General features: G+C 44.6%; 1 protein-coding gene across 1 annotated transcript; it reads left to right on the top strand.

Annotated features, from left to right (window-relative positions):
- Window positions 1-12,589: 12,589 nt before the first annotated feature.
- On the top strand, window positions 12,590-13,043 carry LOC122043745. The gene is made up of 2 exons (XM_042604333.1): window positions 12,590-12,856; window positions 12,909-13,043. The coding sequence occupies exons 1-2, from the start codon at window positions 12,590-12,592 to the stop codon at window positions 13,041-13,043; spliced, it is 402 nt and encodes a 133-aa protein (XP_042460267.1).
- Window positions 13,044-18,855: the final 5,812 nt, after the last annotated feature.

Genomic DNA, 18,855 nt, shown 5'->3' on the forward strand with positions numbered 1-18,855 from the left:
CAAGAGGTAGCTGCCGAGCAACCCAAACCAAAGAAGAAGGTATGGACCCCCATGTTCTGCTCATTCCACCGGACCGACACACATAACACAAGAGATTCCCGAAGCCTTCCCTTGATCACCCACCCCGTTCCCTGGAGTGGCCGCCGTCGATCGCCATCATCCGACAGGCGACAGCGACCTTGTGAGGCCGATCGGATGATATCCGACAGGCAACAGAGACAGAGACAAACTCCCGAGAGGCATCATACTCCGAGGCGTGAGGACAATCCCCGGATGTCTAGGGAGAGGCCTAGGCCGTCCGCTCAGGAAGAAGAAAATAGAAGCAACACATCCCGAGGCGAAATCAACATTATAGCTGGCGGGCCGACCGAAGGCGACTCCAACAGAGCAAGGAAGGCGAGCGTTAGACAGCTTCAGATCCATGCGGTCGGATGTAGCCAAGAACGGGCGAGCGGTGCCGAAATCAGCTTTGGGCCCAGGGACTTGGAGGGAGTCGAAGTACCGCATGACGACGCTCTCTTCATCAAAACGGTAATAGCTAACTACACTATTCATCGCATTTTCATTGATACAGGAAGCTCGGTCAATATTATATTCAAAAAGGCCTTCGACCAACTGCAAATTGATCGAGCCGAGCTGCTGCCCATGACAACCCCCCTCTACAGGTTTACGGGCAATGAAGTTCTGCCGGTCGAACAGATCTGGCTGGCCATTTCGCTGGGAGAGGAGCCGCTCAGAAGGACGCGGACTGCAAACTTCGTCGTGGTTGACTCTCCCTCAGCATACAACGTTATCTTGGGGCGACCGGCGCTCAGCGAGTTCCGAGCGGCCGTCTCCACTTTCCACCAGAAAATCAAGTTCCCAGTGGAAAATAAAGTGGGAGAAGTACGAGGAGATCAACTGGCGGCTCGACGATACTACGTCGAGATGGTCTGAGCTGAACTAAATTCCGCTCGGAAGACGCCACGGATCGAGGTGAACGCTATAACCGAAAAACCACCCTCTTTGGTTTATGAAGATAAAGAGGAAGTGCAGATTCACCCGACCCGATCGGAGGCCACCACATTCATTGCGGCCGATCTGGAGGCAAGCCAGAAAGAGGAAGTGATCAAATGCCTCGAGAGAAACTGTGATGTCTTCATTTGGTCGACGCATGAGCTGCCCGGAATTTCGCCGAGTATAGCGCAGCACGAGCTCCACGCCCGACCGGACGCTCGGCCGGTGAAGCAAAGGAAGAGGGACTTCAGCGCCGAACAAAATGCCATCATCCGAGCGGAGGTCGAGAGGCTCCTGGAGGCCGGCCACATACGGGAGGTCTAGTTCCCGAGCTGGCTGGCGAACGTGGTACTAGTCTCCAAGCCGGGTAACAAGTGGAGAGTGTGCATCGATTTCCGGGATCTCAACAAAGCGTGCCCGAAGGATTTTTATCCTCTGCCCTGGATCGATCAACTGGTGGACTCCACAACCGGCTGCGAGTTGATATGCATGCTTGACGTTTATCAGGGCTACCATCAAGTGTCGCTCGCCCGAGAGGATCAAGAGAAGGTCAGCTTCGTTACAGCCGACGACACTTACTGCTATAATGTGATGTCGTTCGGACTGAAGAACGCGGGAGCAACTTACCAGCGCTTGATGAACAAAGTGTTCAAGGAGCAAATCGGACGAAATTTGGAAGTGTACGTGGATGATATTCTCATCAAGTCCGTCCGAGCAGCCGATCTCTTGAAAGACATGGAGGAGACTTTCCGAACGCTGAGGTAGTATGGAGTTAAGATGAACCCTCAGAAGTGTCTGTTCAGAGCAAAAGGCGGGCGTTTCTTGGGCTACATAGTGACCGAGCGGGGCATCGAGGCAAATCCCAGCAAGGTGAAAGCATTACAAGATATGCCGCCTCCAAGAAATCTGAGGGAAGTACAACGCTTGACCGGTCGGATAACAGCATTGTCCAGATTCATCTCGAAGATGACCGATCGGAGTCTCCCGTTTTTCAAAATCTTGCGCAAGCTACCAAGTTCCATTGGGATGAAGAATGCGATCGGGCGTTCGAAGAAATGAAGACGTACTTGAACTCTCTGCCTGTGCTAGCCAAGCCAGCTGTGGGTGAGCCACTCTGTATTTACTTATCTTCAACTGAGCAAGCAGTAGGCTCGGTATTAGTGAGGGCGAGCGGAGAAGAACCCGTGTATTTCTTAAGTCATATTTTAAAGGACGCAGAATCTCACTACACTGGGCTCGAGAAACTGGCTTTTGCTTTGGTCCTCGCCGCTCAGAGACTTCGCCCCTATTTCTTGGCACATACTATCATCGTTCGGACAAATAGCCCTTTGGGAAGAGTGCTGTTGAACCCAGAAGCATCCGGACGACTCATCAAATGGACCATGGAGTTGAGCAAATTCGACATTCAGTATCAACCCCGTTCGGCGATAAAGGCACAGTCCTTGGCAGATTTTGTCACAGAAGTGCAAAAGTCAGAGCCCGAAGCTATGTGGAAAATATTTGTGGATGGATCGTCCACTCGGCTAGGGAGCGGAATTGGCGTGTTATTACTCTCTCCACAAGAAGAACGGATGCATCTATCCATCTGGCTGGATTACAGAGCCACAAACAATGAGGCAGAGTATGAGGACCTTATAGCAGGCTTACAGGCCGCCCGACATGTGGGGGTCGGTCGGGTGACGCTGCATTCAGATTCTCAGTTGGCCGCTCAGCAGCTCTCTGGCACTTTTGAGATTAACAATGCTCGGCTCAAACTCTACGCTGAAGCCTTCGAAAAGCTCAAGGCCAACTTCAGAGAAGTCATTATCCAGAAGATACCTCGAGTGGAAAACCAGGCAGCAGATGAGTTAGCCAAACTTGCAAGTTCAATATCACCGGTCGTCATCCAGCAGCCAATTGAACAAGTATCTTTGGTGGCGCATGTCGATCGGATGGAGGGCCTCGAGTTTACGAGCGATTGGAGGACAGCCATCATGGAGTTTCTGCGCTCGGGTGCGACATCGTCCGATCGGGAGGCTGCCGAACTATTAAGAAGGAGAGCCGGTCAGTTCACACTCATTGGAGACCAACTCTACAAGAAGGCTTTCTCCCGCCCACTTTTGAAATACGTGAGCTCGGAAGACGCGACATACATCCTCCAAGAAATGCATCAAGAATCGTGCGGAGGGCATCCGAGCGGACGATCGCTGGCTAAGAAGATCCTGCTAGCTGGATACTTCTGGCCAACCCTGCAAGTAGACGCCGCTCGGACCGTAGCGATGTGCCTTTCCTGCCAGAAGTATCACAACTTCTCCCACCGACCGGCGGAGGAAATGAAAGCGGCTACCGTATCCTGTCCGTTCGATCAGTGGGGAATGGATATTGTGGGTCCGTTTCCTATGGCGACCAGTCAGCGGAAGTTTCTACTAGTGGCGGTCGACTATTTTTCCAAATGGGTGGAGGCCGAGCCGCTAGCCAAGATCACCGAGCATATAGTCAAGAAGTTTATCTGGCAGTATATAATCTGTCGGTTCGACATCCCTCGCCGGCTCGTATCTGATAACGGACGACAGTTCGCCGGGAAGCTGCTAGAAGATTGGTGCAAAAGTTATGGCATTGAACAACACTTTACTTCCGTGGCGTACCCCCAAAGCAACAGCCAAGCGGAAGTAACCAATAGGGAAATCCTTAGAATTCTGCGAGCTCGCCTTGATCATATAGGAGGAAGCTGGGTGGACGAGCTGCCAGGCATCTTATGGGCTATCTGCACGACCCCAAAGGAAGGAACGGGCGTTACGCCATTCCATTTGGTGTATGGCGGCGAAGCGGTGATCCCGGTTGAAGTCGGTGTTGAGTCCGTCCGGATCCAGAATTATGATGATGATAACGCCGAGCGGAGGAACATGGAGCTGGATTTGGTCGACGAGGAGCGAGCCAAGGCGTCCGTCCGGTTGATGGCGTACCGGCAAAGAATGAAGCAGAACTACAACCGACGCGTGATCCCTAGAGCATTCCAAGTTGGCAACCTTGTCTGGAAGAAAGTAAAGCCGGTCGATGATGTCGGCAAGCTAGAGGCTCCTTGGGCGGGCCCCTTCAAAGTCATCAAAAAGCTCCGCTCGGGTGCTTATTATTTGGAGGATGAAGACGGACAGCGGCCAGATCGACCATGGAGCGCGAATCATCTCCAGCCGTACCGAGCTGGGTGGGAGGTGCGCTGATGTAATTTTACATATGTTTTGGTCGCCTATGTCCTTGTAATGCAGGAAGCAAAATGATAAAAGAGGGCAAATAGCTTAGCCGAACGGCAGTGTTAAAATTAGCCTTAAAGGCCGTCGAGCTCCGACGTTAAATATCGAGAGTCATGCCGGCGACTATAAACCTTCCGAGCGGAAGACCGTCGAGCTCCGACGTTAAATATCGAGAGTCGTGCCGGCGACTATAAACCCTCCGAGCGGAAGACTGTCGAGCTCCGACGTTAAATATTGAGAGTCATGCCGATGACTATAAACCCTCCGAGCGGAAGACTGTCGAGCTCCGACGTTAAATATCGAGAGTCGTGCCGGTGACTATAAACCCTTCGAGCGGAAGACCGTCGGGCTCCGACGTTAAATATCGAGAGTCGAGCCGGCGACTATAAACCCTCCGAGTGGAAGACCGTCGAGCTCCGACGTTAAAAATCGAGAGTCGAGTCGGCGACTATAAACCCTCCGGCCGGAAGAAGACATAAAGAGGGACTTTGTAAGTCAATTTGGTCGATCGGTCAACTAACCAAAAGCACTTCGTAAATGTCCGGCGGAAATCTCGTTTGCAAAACAGGATATATTCAGCCGAGCGGACTAGCTACCCAAAAGACTTCGTAAAAATCCCTTTCGAACACGAGAAAGGTGGGAGGAAAGGCGAATGACAAGGAGAATTAAGGGAATACGAACAACGGTAGTTGGTAATACGAGCAGCTAGCACACATATTGATTAATAAATGAAAAAGCAAGCGAAAGGATAACATTTAAAACCTTAAGGCCGAGCGCCTGAATTACAAAAAAGTGACCATTTTTAGCCGAGTGGCCGAATTACATATAAACTTCTATTCTAGATAATCGTAAAGATCCTTCGGGATGTTGTCAAGGAGTGCCACTTGATCTGCGGCCGGGATGAGAGCAGAGTCGGGAAGAAGACCCTTGGACTTCAAATATGTTGTGGTGGCAGTCATAGCAAGGTCAAAGGCAGTGTACATCCGTTCGCAGACTTTCTCTGAAAATTCGGCCGAACGGATGTAGTGTAGCCTCAAGGCTGCGACTCGGCCAGGCTCAGCCTCTTGATATTCTTTGAAGGCCGCTTGGGAGGCGGCGAGGGACTCCTGCAGAGTTTTCAGTTCGTCCTTATGCTTAATTGCATCGGCCGAGCGGCCCTCCTTCTCCCCATCGAGCTGCTCCATCAGCTCTTTAACTTTTTGCTCCAGCCCCCGAGCCTCTACATTCTTCTTCTCTAAATCGGAGATAGCCGTGTTCTTCCGCTCGGTCGCCAGGCTTATCTTGCGATCCAGTGATTTATTCACGCGATCAAGTTCGGCCAGATTGTGAGCCTGGTCGGCCGTCTTCTTCCGTTCAGCCTCCAACAGATCTTGGGTCTTTTTGAGCTCCTTCTAAAGCTCGGCATATGAAGGGCCTTGGGATGGAGCGCCGCCCGAACTCTGTAGCCTTTTGAGCTCCTCGTCCACCATGGCAAGCCGATTGGAGACAGCAATCTCCTCCACCAATCTCTGACAAAATAAAAATTGTTAGTAGCCGATCGGAAAGAATGTGTAAAGGACTTAAGAAAATGCACTTACCCCGGCGGCCTGTTGCATGTGGCTATTGGCCAAGTTGCTGAGTGGAATCATCGCCACACGCGCCCGAGCGTCGGCCCACATTTCGGCTAAGGGCCCCTTCATTGTGATCATGTGCTCGGGCACGGTTGGTCGATCGACCGGTCGAGAGGTGAAGTGAGACTCGGACGGTGCGGCGCCGACCGGGGGTCGTCTGGGCGGAAGCCTAAGAAGGAGCGGAAGCCGGCGCAAAAAACTAGGACAAAATTGTAGAACGATGAACTTGGCGGGGAGCGGGCGGAAAGACGCTGACTGGAACGACCTCAAGAGGGTCCGCAGACGCGTCAAGTTGGGAGGGAGTCCGATCGAACGAAATCGCCTCGATCTTTGGAGCTTTGCCGCGAGCGGCTGCGGTGGCCCGTTCGGACGGCTGGACAGCGGATGTGGCCGACCGAAGGGGAGTCTCCACTCGGCGCCTCTTTTGTCGAAGAGGCCGCTCTTCTTCTTGAGCAGAGCCTTCCTCCCGGACGGAAGGCTCTTGGCTAACAGTTGCTCCCGCCGCCTGCTCCGGGAGAGAAGCCTGAGCGGCCGACCCTTGTTGAGTGGCACTCTCTCCCTCATGCGAGCCGACCGGCTCAATGCCGAGCACTTCCATCTCCTTAGCAGCTGCGGCCTCAAGCGCCGCCGCCTTTCTCTTCAAAATACCAGCCATCACCGACTCCATGACAATATTAGCTGCAAGGGAAAAAGGAGAAAATCAGTTAGCAATCAAGGTAAAGGTACGAGTAAAATTCTTACGGAAGCCGCTCGGGAGGGGGGTTCTGATCGGGCTCAAGCCGAATATGTACATAACCCCTTCTGGAAGGAATTTGTTGATGTCGACCTTCAGACCGGCTAACATGTTGGCAGCGTGAAGATAGTCCGGCCGGGTCTTGAACCTTTTGAGTTATGGGGAGAGAGGATGTCCGACCTGCCATTGCGTTCGGAAGGTGGCCCGCTCGGGAAGGCGAATATAAAAGTAGAATTCTTTCCAATACTTATTGGAAGAAGGTAGTTTATTGAAGAAAACTAAACCGGGCCGAGCCTGGAACATGTAAGTGCCCGGCTCAGATTGTTTAGGGTAGTAGAAATAGTAGAAAACCTCCGGTCGGAGGGGAATGTTATGGATTTTGAATAGGACAACAACACCGCATAGAAGGCGGAAAGTGTTGGGAACTACGCTTCCGAGCGGAACACCGAAAAAATTACAAACGTCAATGATAAAGGGATGAATTGGAAATCGCAGACCGACTGTGAACTGGTCGCGGAAAACACAAAAAGCTCCGCGCGGCGGTTTGTGTGGCCAAGCGGAAGGAGTGGGTAAGATAAGTTCGAGGTCGGAAGGAATGTCAAAATTATCTATCAGAATATCGACTTTGCGTCGATCGAAGCGAGACTCCATAGTAGTATACCATGGGCCTAGGGCTTGGTCTTGAGGTTGGGAAGAGCTAGCCATTGTCCGAGCGGACGAAACCAAAAAAGACGAAAGAGGATAAAAGGAAGAAGATGGCAACGAAACAGTACCCAGAGGACCAAAACTTGGGAAAGAAATGCAAAGAAAACCACAGAACCAAAGATAGAGCAGAGGAAGAGCTTTACAGAGAAGAAGGAGGATCGAAGAAAGAACGCCGGAGATCGTCGGAGAACAGAAGAACAGGGTCGCCGGAGCAATGAAACGTTGAAGCTTCTGGGCACGCAAGAGCAGAAATGCGGCGAAGACGGAGAAAGCGAAGGCTTTATAGGGCTGAGCCCGAGCGACCTCCACCGTTGGATGCAGGTCACAAGAACCAAAGCACGCATCGGGCCGTCCGTTTCACATCGCCTCGGTCTCGTCGCCTGTGACGCCGCCGCCGTACGCTGACGGCAGCAATGCCACGTGGCATTCCGCCACAAGAGAGCATTTAATAAGCGCCTTATCGAGGCGTAGAGCGCGTGCTTGGCCTTAATGACAGAGATTGGCGCAACTTCCTAGGAGATCCGAGGGATGGTGGCGTTGACTAAGGCCGTAGTTACCGCCACATCTGCTGAGCGGAGGATGGTTTCTTGGAAGAGCCGCTCGGCGAAACAATCGTCCAGTCAGTCGGACTAATCGCCTCCTTCGACTAGACTTGAAGGGGAGGCAAGTGATCCAGCAGTAAGGACGAGGGCCCCCCTTAAGAGGAGTCAACGCCACGTAGAAGTCAAAAGGTCAAACGACCGACCGGAGAAGGGTGGACCGATCGGCCGAATGGGGTCTAAACGGAATCAAGGAACCCGACGGGGAAGTCGGGGTTCCGACGCTCATGGGTAACAGGGTCGCCTGGCCGAGCGGGTAGCCCGCTCGGCCGAGGCAGAAAACAGCAATACTGTGAAACAGTTAACCGAGCACACGACCGGGAGTCTACCGAGCGGACCAACACCTACAACCGACCGGATGAGAGGGGTCTGCCGACCGGACGGACGCTCGGTATGGGGTAAGAAGAGACAAAAGGACAAGGGAACATCTTCTGATAACGGATATGTTCAACGACCAGGCCATACGCAGGGTCTTATGACGAAAGGTTCCGCTGTCCCATCAGAGAGGTGTTCGGACTGTAGCAGTATGGTGTCAGGCAAGCTCCTCTGACAAACCCATACTGAGGTATGGTAAGATGACACGTATTCGCCTTGGTATGTGTGCATGAGCTTCTCCCTCGCTCTATATAAGGGTCCTCATTCTTCACCGGAGGTACGCATTCTCTAAGATTGGGAGCCACTTCTTTGTTGTCCACTTGCCTGACCTGAGCGTCGGAGGGTCGTCGCTGGGAACCCCTTCCCGGCCCGACTTCTTTGCAGGTTCGCCGGAGGTCCGTACGACCAGTTGTAGATCCACATCAGCAGTTCGGAGAGCTCCACGTGCCCAGCGTCCGTTGATTCAGCGTTCGGACAAGATCATCAATGTTTCTAATTCTTCATTTAATTTTACATTTTACATTTTAGTTTTATCAATGTCTACTAGTAGACATGCATGGTCTTTCTTTGATTTTATATATTTGGTCCTAATTTGTATAATGATCTATTTAACATCTTGATAGTATCATACAATTGATCGGAGGGCATGAATCTTGCCTCACTTATCGTGTCAGATTAGTCAGTAGAAGCTCACCCTTCATCGACACTCTCTTCCGATGTGGTTTCGTTGTCTTTTTCTTGGTGACTAGTCATTAGTACTAGACTGGTGTATTACTCCATCTAGGACTCGAATGACGAAAATTCGCTCCATATCATCTTGAGGTTTTTGTGCTTAGACTTCTGTGATCATTTTCCCTTTACTTTTCCTTTTCTTTTTGACTTTGGGAAGTTGTCTTTGATGTATCCTTTTTCTAGGTAGTGATAGTATCAAACTTTCTTTTTACCTACTAGAAGCTTCTTGGTCTATATCTCATTAAATTTATTAGTTTTAAAAAATTTATTAAACTTCCTTAGAACATAGGCTTTTTCATTTTCGTCGAGGGAAGACTCCGAATCCGGTTCATACTCCTTGGCTTGCAATGTTTGATTCTGATTCGGCTCCTTTTCCTTTCTTAGTCCTACATAGCTTGACTTGTGCAATTTAAAAGTGGAGAATAAACTTTCTAAACTACTTATCTCGAGGTCCTTGGAGATGTAATAGGAGTCCACTATAGACGTCCATTCGGGTGTTCTCGAAAATACATTTAAAGCATACCTTACTAAATCCTGATTATAAACCATTTCTCCGAGGTTGGTGAGTCCGATGATCACCTCTTTGATCTTTGTATGTAGTTGAGTCACCTTTTCTCCATTTTCCGTTTGGAGGTTCATTAGCTGATTTTAAAGCAGGTCCCATCTTGCTAGCTTAACCTATGATGTTCCATCATAGAGCTCTAGGAACTTCTCTCAAAGTTCTTTGACAGAGTCATAAATACCGATCCAACTGACTTCTTGGGGTGATAGTATGCTCAACAGATGAAACTCTGCATTACCATTGGCCACAAAGTCAGTTTGCTCATTTTTGCTCCAAAGATGCTCTTTCTTTTCTTCTTTGTGCTGATGTTTGGGTGCTAAAAGATCGTATTTAATTGTTAGCAGAATATCAAAATTGGTTTTAAAGAATGACTTCATTCAGTGTTTTTATAACGTGAACTCCCGTTGAACTTCGATGGCTGCATTGCAACAAAAATAGCTTTTCGCAATGCGTAAATTCACTTTTCCCGACATGCATTGCATGCTGTATAATTAAAAGCTATTGAAAGTCTTAGGTTATTAATAGCATGCTTTACGCGTTGCGGATATTATTATCTATAGCGCGCAACACACATCGTGAAAAATAATATCCACAAAGCACAATGCACGCCCGGAAAATAATATCCGCAGCATGCTTTGCGTGTTACCAAAAATAATATTCGAGGCATGCAACACGTTGCATGTTGTGGATATTATTTTTCGCAACGTGCATCACATACTGTAGATATTATTTTCTACAGTGTGCATAATACATGTTGTTATTATTGTAATCCGCAGCGTGCAAATATACACTATTGATGTTCTTATCTATATTAAAAAATACATTTCATTGATGAAAACAATAAATCATATTTTTATAACAAATTTGGTGTAAATTTAAGTTTAATTCACACACAAAAGTCATAAAAGTCATTATTTTTCATCACACCAAAACAAAAGGTATGAAGATCCAAAGCAAAATATAAAATCTCTAACAAACTAGCTATTACATAACAACAATTAAACTTTCAATCCACATAAATAAGTAGAATATATATCAATCACACAATACTATAAATTTAGATAATCATGCAACTATGCTTCCTATTGCGTCATTGAAAAACTGCATCTCATCATTTGATTGAATTAGGTCCACCTTTTTCACCAAAATCTTATCAACCCAAACTTTCCAACATTATCCACTAAGAATAATGTAATGTACTTTTGTGTTTGGATCTATGGATGGAATTCAACCTTCTACAACAACTAATTCATCAATAGACCAATGAAACAACTTATATTTAGTATTAGTATGGATATTTCCATGATCACATTCTTTAACTTTGACTGTAAATAAATAATACAAAGTTATTAATTCAACCATGTCTATTTTTGTAATAATTTTGTGGTTTAGAAATACATAATTTTAAGATAATTACCTTAGAAATATAGCCAAAATTACCACTTTTATTTGCACCAATATTGATATTGTTGGTGCAATTTACACTAACGTCCTAACTCAAGTTTTGATGAATGATAAGTAAGTTAAGTTAGATTCTATTATGATCTAACCACATGGTTAAAGTCCAAATAGGTCGACGGATCGACCGAATATCTGACAAAAAATCTAGCTAGGTCAACGAGCCGATCGGATAATTGGTACGAAGTCCATATAGGTCGACAAGCTGATCATATATTTGGCGAGAAGTCCAGCTAGGTTAACGGCTGACCGGATAGCTGCCCTGAAGTCCAGACAGGTCAACGGGCTGACCAGATGTTTGAAAAATTGGTAAGTTAAGGTAAGTCACTAGAGGAGAGTGACTAAGTGAGGACGCATCCCGGTTGAAGGGACATTAGACGTCGGTCTAGTTTAGGTCCATTTGGGGTCCCTATACTGAGACCTTGACTAGTTCCTGGTATTGAGAGGACAGGAACTAATCACTACTCTTTATTATTAATTATTATTATCCTAATACTTATGTTACAGATTATTTGGACTAACATTGTTTTGTAGAGCAAAATTGTCTTCGGATGAACAGTAATCGAAGGCACCTTCAAGCAGTGAAGACGCCTTCGTACTGTTCATAGAAGGCGCCTTCTATGGCTATGGAAGACGCCTTCCGCAGGATAAATTTTTGACTTTGTCGCGGATGAGTGTCGAGCTGTTCGGGATCAAGTTTCATAGGTTGGAGGTCCCTTCAACGCCCATGGAAGGTGCCTTCCAAGCCCTATATAAGATAGGCTTGAGGAAGCTTCAAGATAACACAGATATATGAACTACTACGCATTCGATTAGGCTTTTGACTATTTCTACTTCCTGCTGCTACTCTAGAAAGTCCGTCTGCCTTCGAGCTACGCTTCTGGGACGTTTGATCATCTCCGACAGACCAACAACAACACACTGAACTCTCCAACTTATTGGTAACCTGTTATTAGTGTTGTAATTTTTAATTCTGTTGCTTTAAAAGGGAAGTGTATGTTGTTACACTGCCCCCATTCTTGTACTCGATTTTCTCTTCCGGAGGTACCATAAGTGGCTTATAGTGAATTACCTATCGATAGGTTCATGAGACCTGGGTCTTGGAGTAAGAGTCACCGAAGGCTCCGAACCAAGTAAACCGCTCGTGTTTTTTTGGTGTTGTTTATTTTTTTCTGCTGCATTCATATACTTCAAATTTTAAAAAGATAAGAAGAGCTTTTGAAAACCACGTGATTCACCCCCCTTTCACGTTTGATGGATCCAACAAGTGGTATCAGAGCAAGTTTTCTCTGAATTGGTGCAACCACCAATCCAGCTAGGAGAATCATTTTTTTTCTTTTTTGCATTCTATTTGAATTGGTAACACTTCACCTATTCAGATAATTTTTTGTTTGATTTTAACTTGAAGTTGGTGCAACACCTCTCAAGTGCTTTTATATTTCTCTATCTTAAACTTTGCTAATCCCAAGACTAAGTCTTGGCACCTCTTTTAATTTTCGATCTACAGCTATGAAATGGCCGAAAACGAAGGATACAGCATCATCCATCCTCCCCTCTTCAACGATGGTGACTTCCCGTACTAGAAGAAGTAGATGGAGGTGTACTTGAAAATGGAATTCAACCAGTGGTTCAACGTCACCAAAGGATACAAAGCACCAATGGACAGCGCCGAAATTCCAATGGACCCAAACAATTGGAATATGGAAATGAAGAAAAAAGCACAAGTTGACTTCAAATTCCTCAACACAATCCAGTGCGGGCTAACCAAAGAAGAGCTAAACCGCGTCGACCCTCAGGAAAATGCCAAAGAGATATGGGACAAACTCATAGAACTACACGAGTGGACCAACGACGCAAAGGTAATGAAAAGAGACTTATATCTAAATAAATTGTTCAATATAAAAAATGCAGGAAGGTGAGACTGTCAGTCAGCTGCACTCAAGGATAAAAGATATTCTCAACGGACTTCACACCATCGGTCACCAGATAGAGAATCGAGATTTAATTAGGTATGCTGTAAACGTGTTTCCTCGAAATGCACTGTGAGCATCCATTATTAATGCCTATAAGATTTTGAAGAATTTATCAAAATTAAAATTAGATGAATTATTTTATGAATTAGAGCTACACGAATAGACTAATGCCAAAATCGAGAAAGGTATTGCCCTTATTGCAGGGACATTAAAAGAAAAGTCCAAAACCAAACCTAAACCTAAAATTGAGTCTGACCAAGACTCAGAGGATGAAGAACACCTGGTGAACCTGGTAAGAAAGATGTTCACCAGGAGAAAGAAGAATTTCAGCAAAAAGGATCTATAAAAGATCAACTCCACCTCCAATTCTAACAGCAAGAATATGACCTGCTTCGGATGCAACAAGAAGGGGCACTATAAGATCAACTGCCTGAATCTGAAGAAAAGGAAGGCCCTCAAAGTGACGTAGTATGAATCATCCGGAGATGAATCTGATGGTGGAGAACCACAGCACACCAACTACCTCACGCTGATGGCTTATGAATCAGAATGGGAGAATGAATCAGAAGATGGGTCCGAACTCGAATCAAGTCACGAATCTGCACTCATTTTCAAAGGTTCTGATGAGGTATACTTTACTTTAAGCAAAATATTTTTTTAAATTATCACATGTTTAAATAAAAAATTAACTAACTCTGAAAATTGCATAAATGAACTAATAAAAGAAAATAACAAACTTAATGAGCAATTCAAATAAAATTCAACAATTGAATCAATTTAAGTGGAAACCCCAACTCAAGTTGCAAAACTTGAGGAGGATAATTTTAGACTTAAAAATGAAATAATTGAACTAAAAGAATTACTACAAAAATTTACAACTAGATCCAAGTATCTCGACATGATACTTGGGCCACAAAGAGTTGTGTACAACAAGTTCAGACTCGGATACAAGTCCAGCTCAACTAACAAATCCTTCATATCTTTAGTTAATCAAAATAAAACCCAAACTAAAGCTTAGGTTCCAAAAGCATGCTTAACCACGCAAGTAGGAATCAACTAATATTATGACCCTAAAAATAAGATCCATTATATAAAATCAAATCTAACTAAAACCTTAAAGTCAAACCAAAATAAATCAAATTACCATCAAGTCCACTATAATTATAAAAGTAATTCACACAAACCCAAAACTTAAAAATCAAACTCAATAATTCAGGGGGAGGCTTCAAATTAGTTGACACCTCAAAAATAATAAGTTACCTGACTGGGTAATTAGGACTAGTCAAACTAGGGACAACAGTTTAACTTGACAAATGTACTGGTGAAGTTTTGGATAATAGTAGTTTAGGGAAATTCTGTCTATGTATGTCTAGGAAGATATGAATTCGATCTAATGCATTTAACTTAGTGGTGTTGGAACCCCAAGGTATTTTGATGTGATCAAACAAGCTAAGTTAGGTCCTGCGTTGTCTAACCCTTGTGTCTAAGTGTGCAGGAGCTTAGGAACACAGGAAGTCGAGAGGAAGACGCGGCTAGCAAGAAGGACGGCACGGGAGAGAGCCGACGGGGTCGGTGCATCCGAGGGACGAGGTGACCGCGGAAGAGTACACCGGTAGACGAGAAGAACGTATGCGACGTTCGAGGGACGAGAAATCGGGAAGGAAGGTTGCTCGAGGAGAAGACTAGAACTTGGATTCGGGTGAGCCCTATTCCGGATGACCGAGATCACCCAAGCTAGCGGAGCTGGAGTGAAAGACCCGGACCGAGACGAGCTGAACCGGAGCAGAGGTCCCGGACCGAGAAAAGTCAACTCTGTTGACTTTCCTGGTCCCGGCGTCCGAAACCATTCCGGGCGCTCGGACCAGTACGGGGCGCCCGGAACCACTCCGGGCGCCCGGACCCGGATTTTGACTAGGATCGCGTCAAACGTGATCTGATCATTGGGGGATAAAATTTTATCCTCCCAGGGCGCCCAGAACCCCTTCGGGGCACCCCGACCAATGCTATAAATATAGCACTGGTCTGCACAGTTAAATCAACTCACTTGTAATCAGTTTTCTCTATGCTTTCATTTCTGTTAATTTTATTTGTGCTGTTAACACTGTAAAGAGGCTACTCCGCCCGAAGGAGATCATCAGATAGTGCGCTTACTTTCCTTAGATTAGCAATCCCCTGATTGCAAACCAAGTAAATCTCTTGTGTTTGATCTTTTCATTTAGTCTCTTCTTTTCATTATTACAAGTGTCTGTTAATTAATTGAATATCCGAGAAAGGTTTTTTGTTTAATTTTTATAGGGCAATTCACCCCTCCCCTCTTACCGGCCTCCAAAGAGACCAACAAGTGGTATCAGAGCAAGGCATTTCAGGAGGACTAACCGTCGATCGAAGCAACGAGATGACCGAACCAAGCATCGTTCCACCAAAATTCGAGGGGGACTTCGCAGACTGGAAGCGACGTATGAAGGTATTCCTAAGAACTGATTTTGAAATTCGGTTTATTATGAAGTATGATTTTGTAGCTCCGATGAATCAAGATGGAGAAGAAAAAGAAGAGAGCCATTGGACAGAGGAGCAGAATGAGTCTGTAGCGAACAGCCGTGCGGAATATCACCTGCTGAGCGTGTTGTCACCTCAAAAGGTCAACCATATCGGAAGCTATTCATCTGCCAAAGAACTCTGGGAGAAGTTCCTGGAACTCCATGAAGGCACGTCCGAAGCGAAGCTTGCTAGAAGAGACATCCTCCGGAACAAGCTAATGAACATCCGACTGGAAAAAGGTGAGAAGGTAGCCAGTCTACACGAAAAGGTAAAAGAACTGATTACTGGTCTCGAGAACCTTAGAGAAACGATAACAAATCAGGAAATAATACGGTACGCACTCAATGCGTTTCCTAGAACTTCAGATTGGACATCAATCATCGACGCCTACTACATTTCGAAAGACCTGGAGGTAAGTACTTTAGAAGAACTATTCTCCACTCTTGAATTGCATGAAACCAGTTGTGTCGGGACAACAAAGGAAGCAAGCCAGATGATTGCTCTAAATGCAACCAAGAAGGATGAACTCGAGTCAGATTCAGAAGACGATCAAGAAGCATACATGGTAAGAAACTTTAAAAAGTTTTTTAGATCTAATAAATTCAAAGAAATGCAGAATAAAAAGAATCCAAGAAATAGAAGAAGGATGCGTTGCTACCAGTGTCAAAAGGAAGGACACCTAAAAGAGGATTGCCCAGAACTAAAAAAGGACAAAGGCAAAATTCCCAAGAAGCACAAGAACCTAAAAGCTACTTGGGACGACACTTCATCATCTGAGTCTGAGATTCAAGAATATGCTGGGCTAGCGCTGATGGGAAGCTACAAAGGGCAAAGCACACATCAGAACCTAGCATCGATGAAGGGGGTGCGACCTCAGATGAAAGCAGTGATGCAGGGGGAGATTCAGGCTTCAAGTTTGATATGGTAAGTGAGGTATGCCTCTTACCCCCTGATCAACTTTACGTTGGTATTAAGGCAATGACTAAATCCATGTATAAATTAGAAAATAAAAATATCAAATTAGAAAATGAAATTTTAGAAACAAAAAGAATTTTGGCAAAATCATGTCTTATAGAGGATTTAGATAAATTGAAAATTGAAAATGAAAAACTAAAAGAAGAAATAGAAAGATTGAAAAAGTCTAATGGTTCAAATATTTCTACTTTTAGAAATTATAGAGGACTAAACTGGTATTATAGATTTCACCAAAATCAAATTAGAAAAATATCAAAGGCCTATGTACCTAGAAAATATTTAATTAATCCAATAGGAAGGAACCTCTACTGGGTTTCAAAAATCTGTTTAATTTAAAATTAAAATTAGACTTAGCATTTTCAGCAAGGAAATTAAACAACTAATTTCTTTATGAAGCTTTGTCTATGGAAGTGGTTGTTGCTCCAATAACCAAGAAGGCATAGTGCCTTGCCACGACCTGGAAGCCAAGTATCGAAATGAAAAGTTTAATTGACTAACTGAAAAGACATTAATTTAATTTACTTAATGCTTTAAAAGAGTTATTCAATTTATGTTAGAAAATATTTAAAATTGATTTAGAAATTTTTTCCTTAGGTTTTTTTTTTAAAAAATTGCCTTAAATTTTTTTTATTGACTAATATTTTTTTATGATAAACTGCCTTCGAAATTTTTTTTATGAAAATTGACTAAGAAATTTTTGTTAACACTTATGATTTTTTTTTTTAAAAATGTTTTACTTAAATTTTTTTTCGAAAGAAAAATTCTGAAGAGTGTCTTTACTTAGCCATTTTGCTTAAACATTTTTACACTCAAGATTTTTTAGAATTTATCTTAGACTTGTTAAAAGAAACTCCATTTTTTATGTGATCAAAGGGGGAGACAGATGTTAAGTCTAGGGGGAGGTATATAATTTTTAAATTGAAATATCTTTGGGCTTAATTGCAAATAAATTATTTTTATTGCATATGTTTTCACTAACTTAACTTGGGCTGCTCACATCAAAAAGGGGGAGATTGTTGGAACCCCAAGGTGTTTTGATGTGATCAAACAAGCTAAGTTAGGTCCTGCGTTGTCTAACCCTTGTGTCTAAGTGTGCAGGAGTTTAGAAACACAGGAAGTCGAGCGGAAGACGCGGCTAGCGAGAAGGACGTCACGGGAGAGAGCCGACGGGCTCGGTGCGTCCGAGGGATGAGGTGACCGCGAAAGAGTACACCGGTGGACGAGAAGAACGTGTGCGACGTTCGAGGGATGAGAAACTGGGAAGGAAGGCTGCTCGAGGAGAAGACCGGAACTTGGGTTTGGGTGAGCCCTATTCCGGATGACCGAGATCATCCAAGCTAGCGGAGCTGGAGCGAAAGACCCGATCTGAGATGAGCTGAACCGGAGCAGAGGTCCCGGACCAGTACGGGGAGCCCAGAACCACTTCGGGCGCCCGAACCTGGATTTTGACCAGGATCGCGTCAAACACGATCTAATCGTTGGGGGATAAAATTTTATCCCCCAGGGTGCCCGGAACCCCTTCGGGGTGCCCCGACCAGTGCTATAAATATAGCACTGATCTGCACAGTTAAATCAACTCACTTGTAATCAGTTTTCTCTGTGCTTTCATTTCTGTTCCTTTTATTTGTGCTGTTAACGCTGTAAAGAGGCTACTCCACCCGAAGGAGATCATCAGATAGTGCGCTTACTTTCCTTGGATTAGCAATCCCCTAATTGCAAACCAAGTAAATCTCTTGTGTCTGATCTTTTCATTTAGTCTCTTCTTTTCATTATTACAAATGTCTGTTAATTAGTTGAATATCCGAGAAATGTTTTTGGTTTAATTTTTGTAGGGTAATTCACCCCTCCCCTCTTGCCGGACTCCAAAGGGACCAACAAGTGGATCTAACTGAAGCTACCCCTTACGAATCCTAATTAGTTAGGCCAAGGTTTTGTACTAAGTAGTCTAAATTCAGTAGATAGGACTATTTGGAAAACTTTGAATGGATGGTTACTCTAATGATGTCCAGGTGACTCACCATAGCCTAGAAGTTTATCCAAATAATGTCTGTTTGTTGAACCCAAAGTTAAATTTGAATCTAACACAAAGTTAAACCAAACCCTTAAATTAAACTTAACACATCACACAAAATTATAGGATTTCCTGATTGAAAACGTAGATCGGATGAGATGACTAAGCACTTCAAAATTATATTTAAAATTAAAAATTAAACTTAAAAAATAAAAATAAAAATTAAACTTAAAACTTAAAATTTAAAATTAAACTTAAAATGTAAAATTAAAAAATAAACTTAAAATTAAAAATTAAAAATTAAAAATTAAACTTAAAATAAAAAATTAAACTTAAAATTAAAAGTTAAACTTAAAACTTA

The sequence above is a fragment of the Zingiber officinale genome, chromosome 2A (genome assembly GCF_018446385.1).
Source record: "Zingiber officinale cultivar Zhangliang chromosome 2A, Zo_v1.1, whole genome shotgun sequence".
NCBI lineage: Eukaryota > Viridiplantae > Streptophyta > Magnoliopsida > Zingiberales > Zingiberaceae > Zingiber > Zingiber officinale.

Excerpts from the sequence above, each read along its gene's own strand:
- LOC122043745 (XM_042604333.1), top strand. The coding sequence starts at position 12,590 with ATGGAGGTGTACTTGAAAATGGAATTCAACCAGTGGTTCAACGTCACC. Across the intron at positions 12,857-12,908 it reads AGTGGACCAACGACGCAAAG|GAAGGTGAGACTGTCAGTCA; the intron begins GTAATGAAAAGA and ends TAAAAAATGCAG.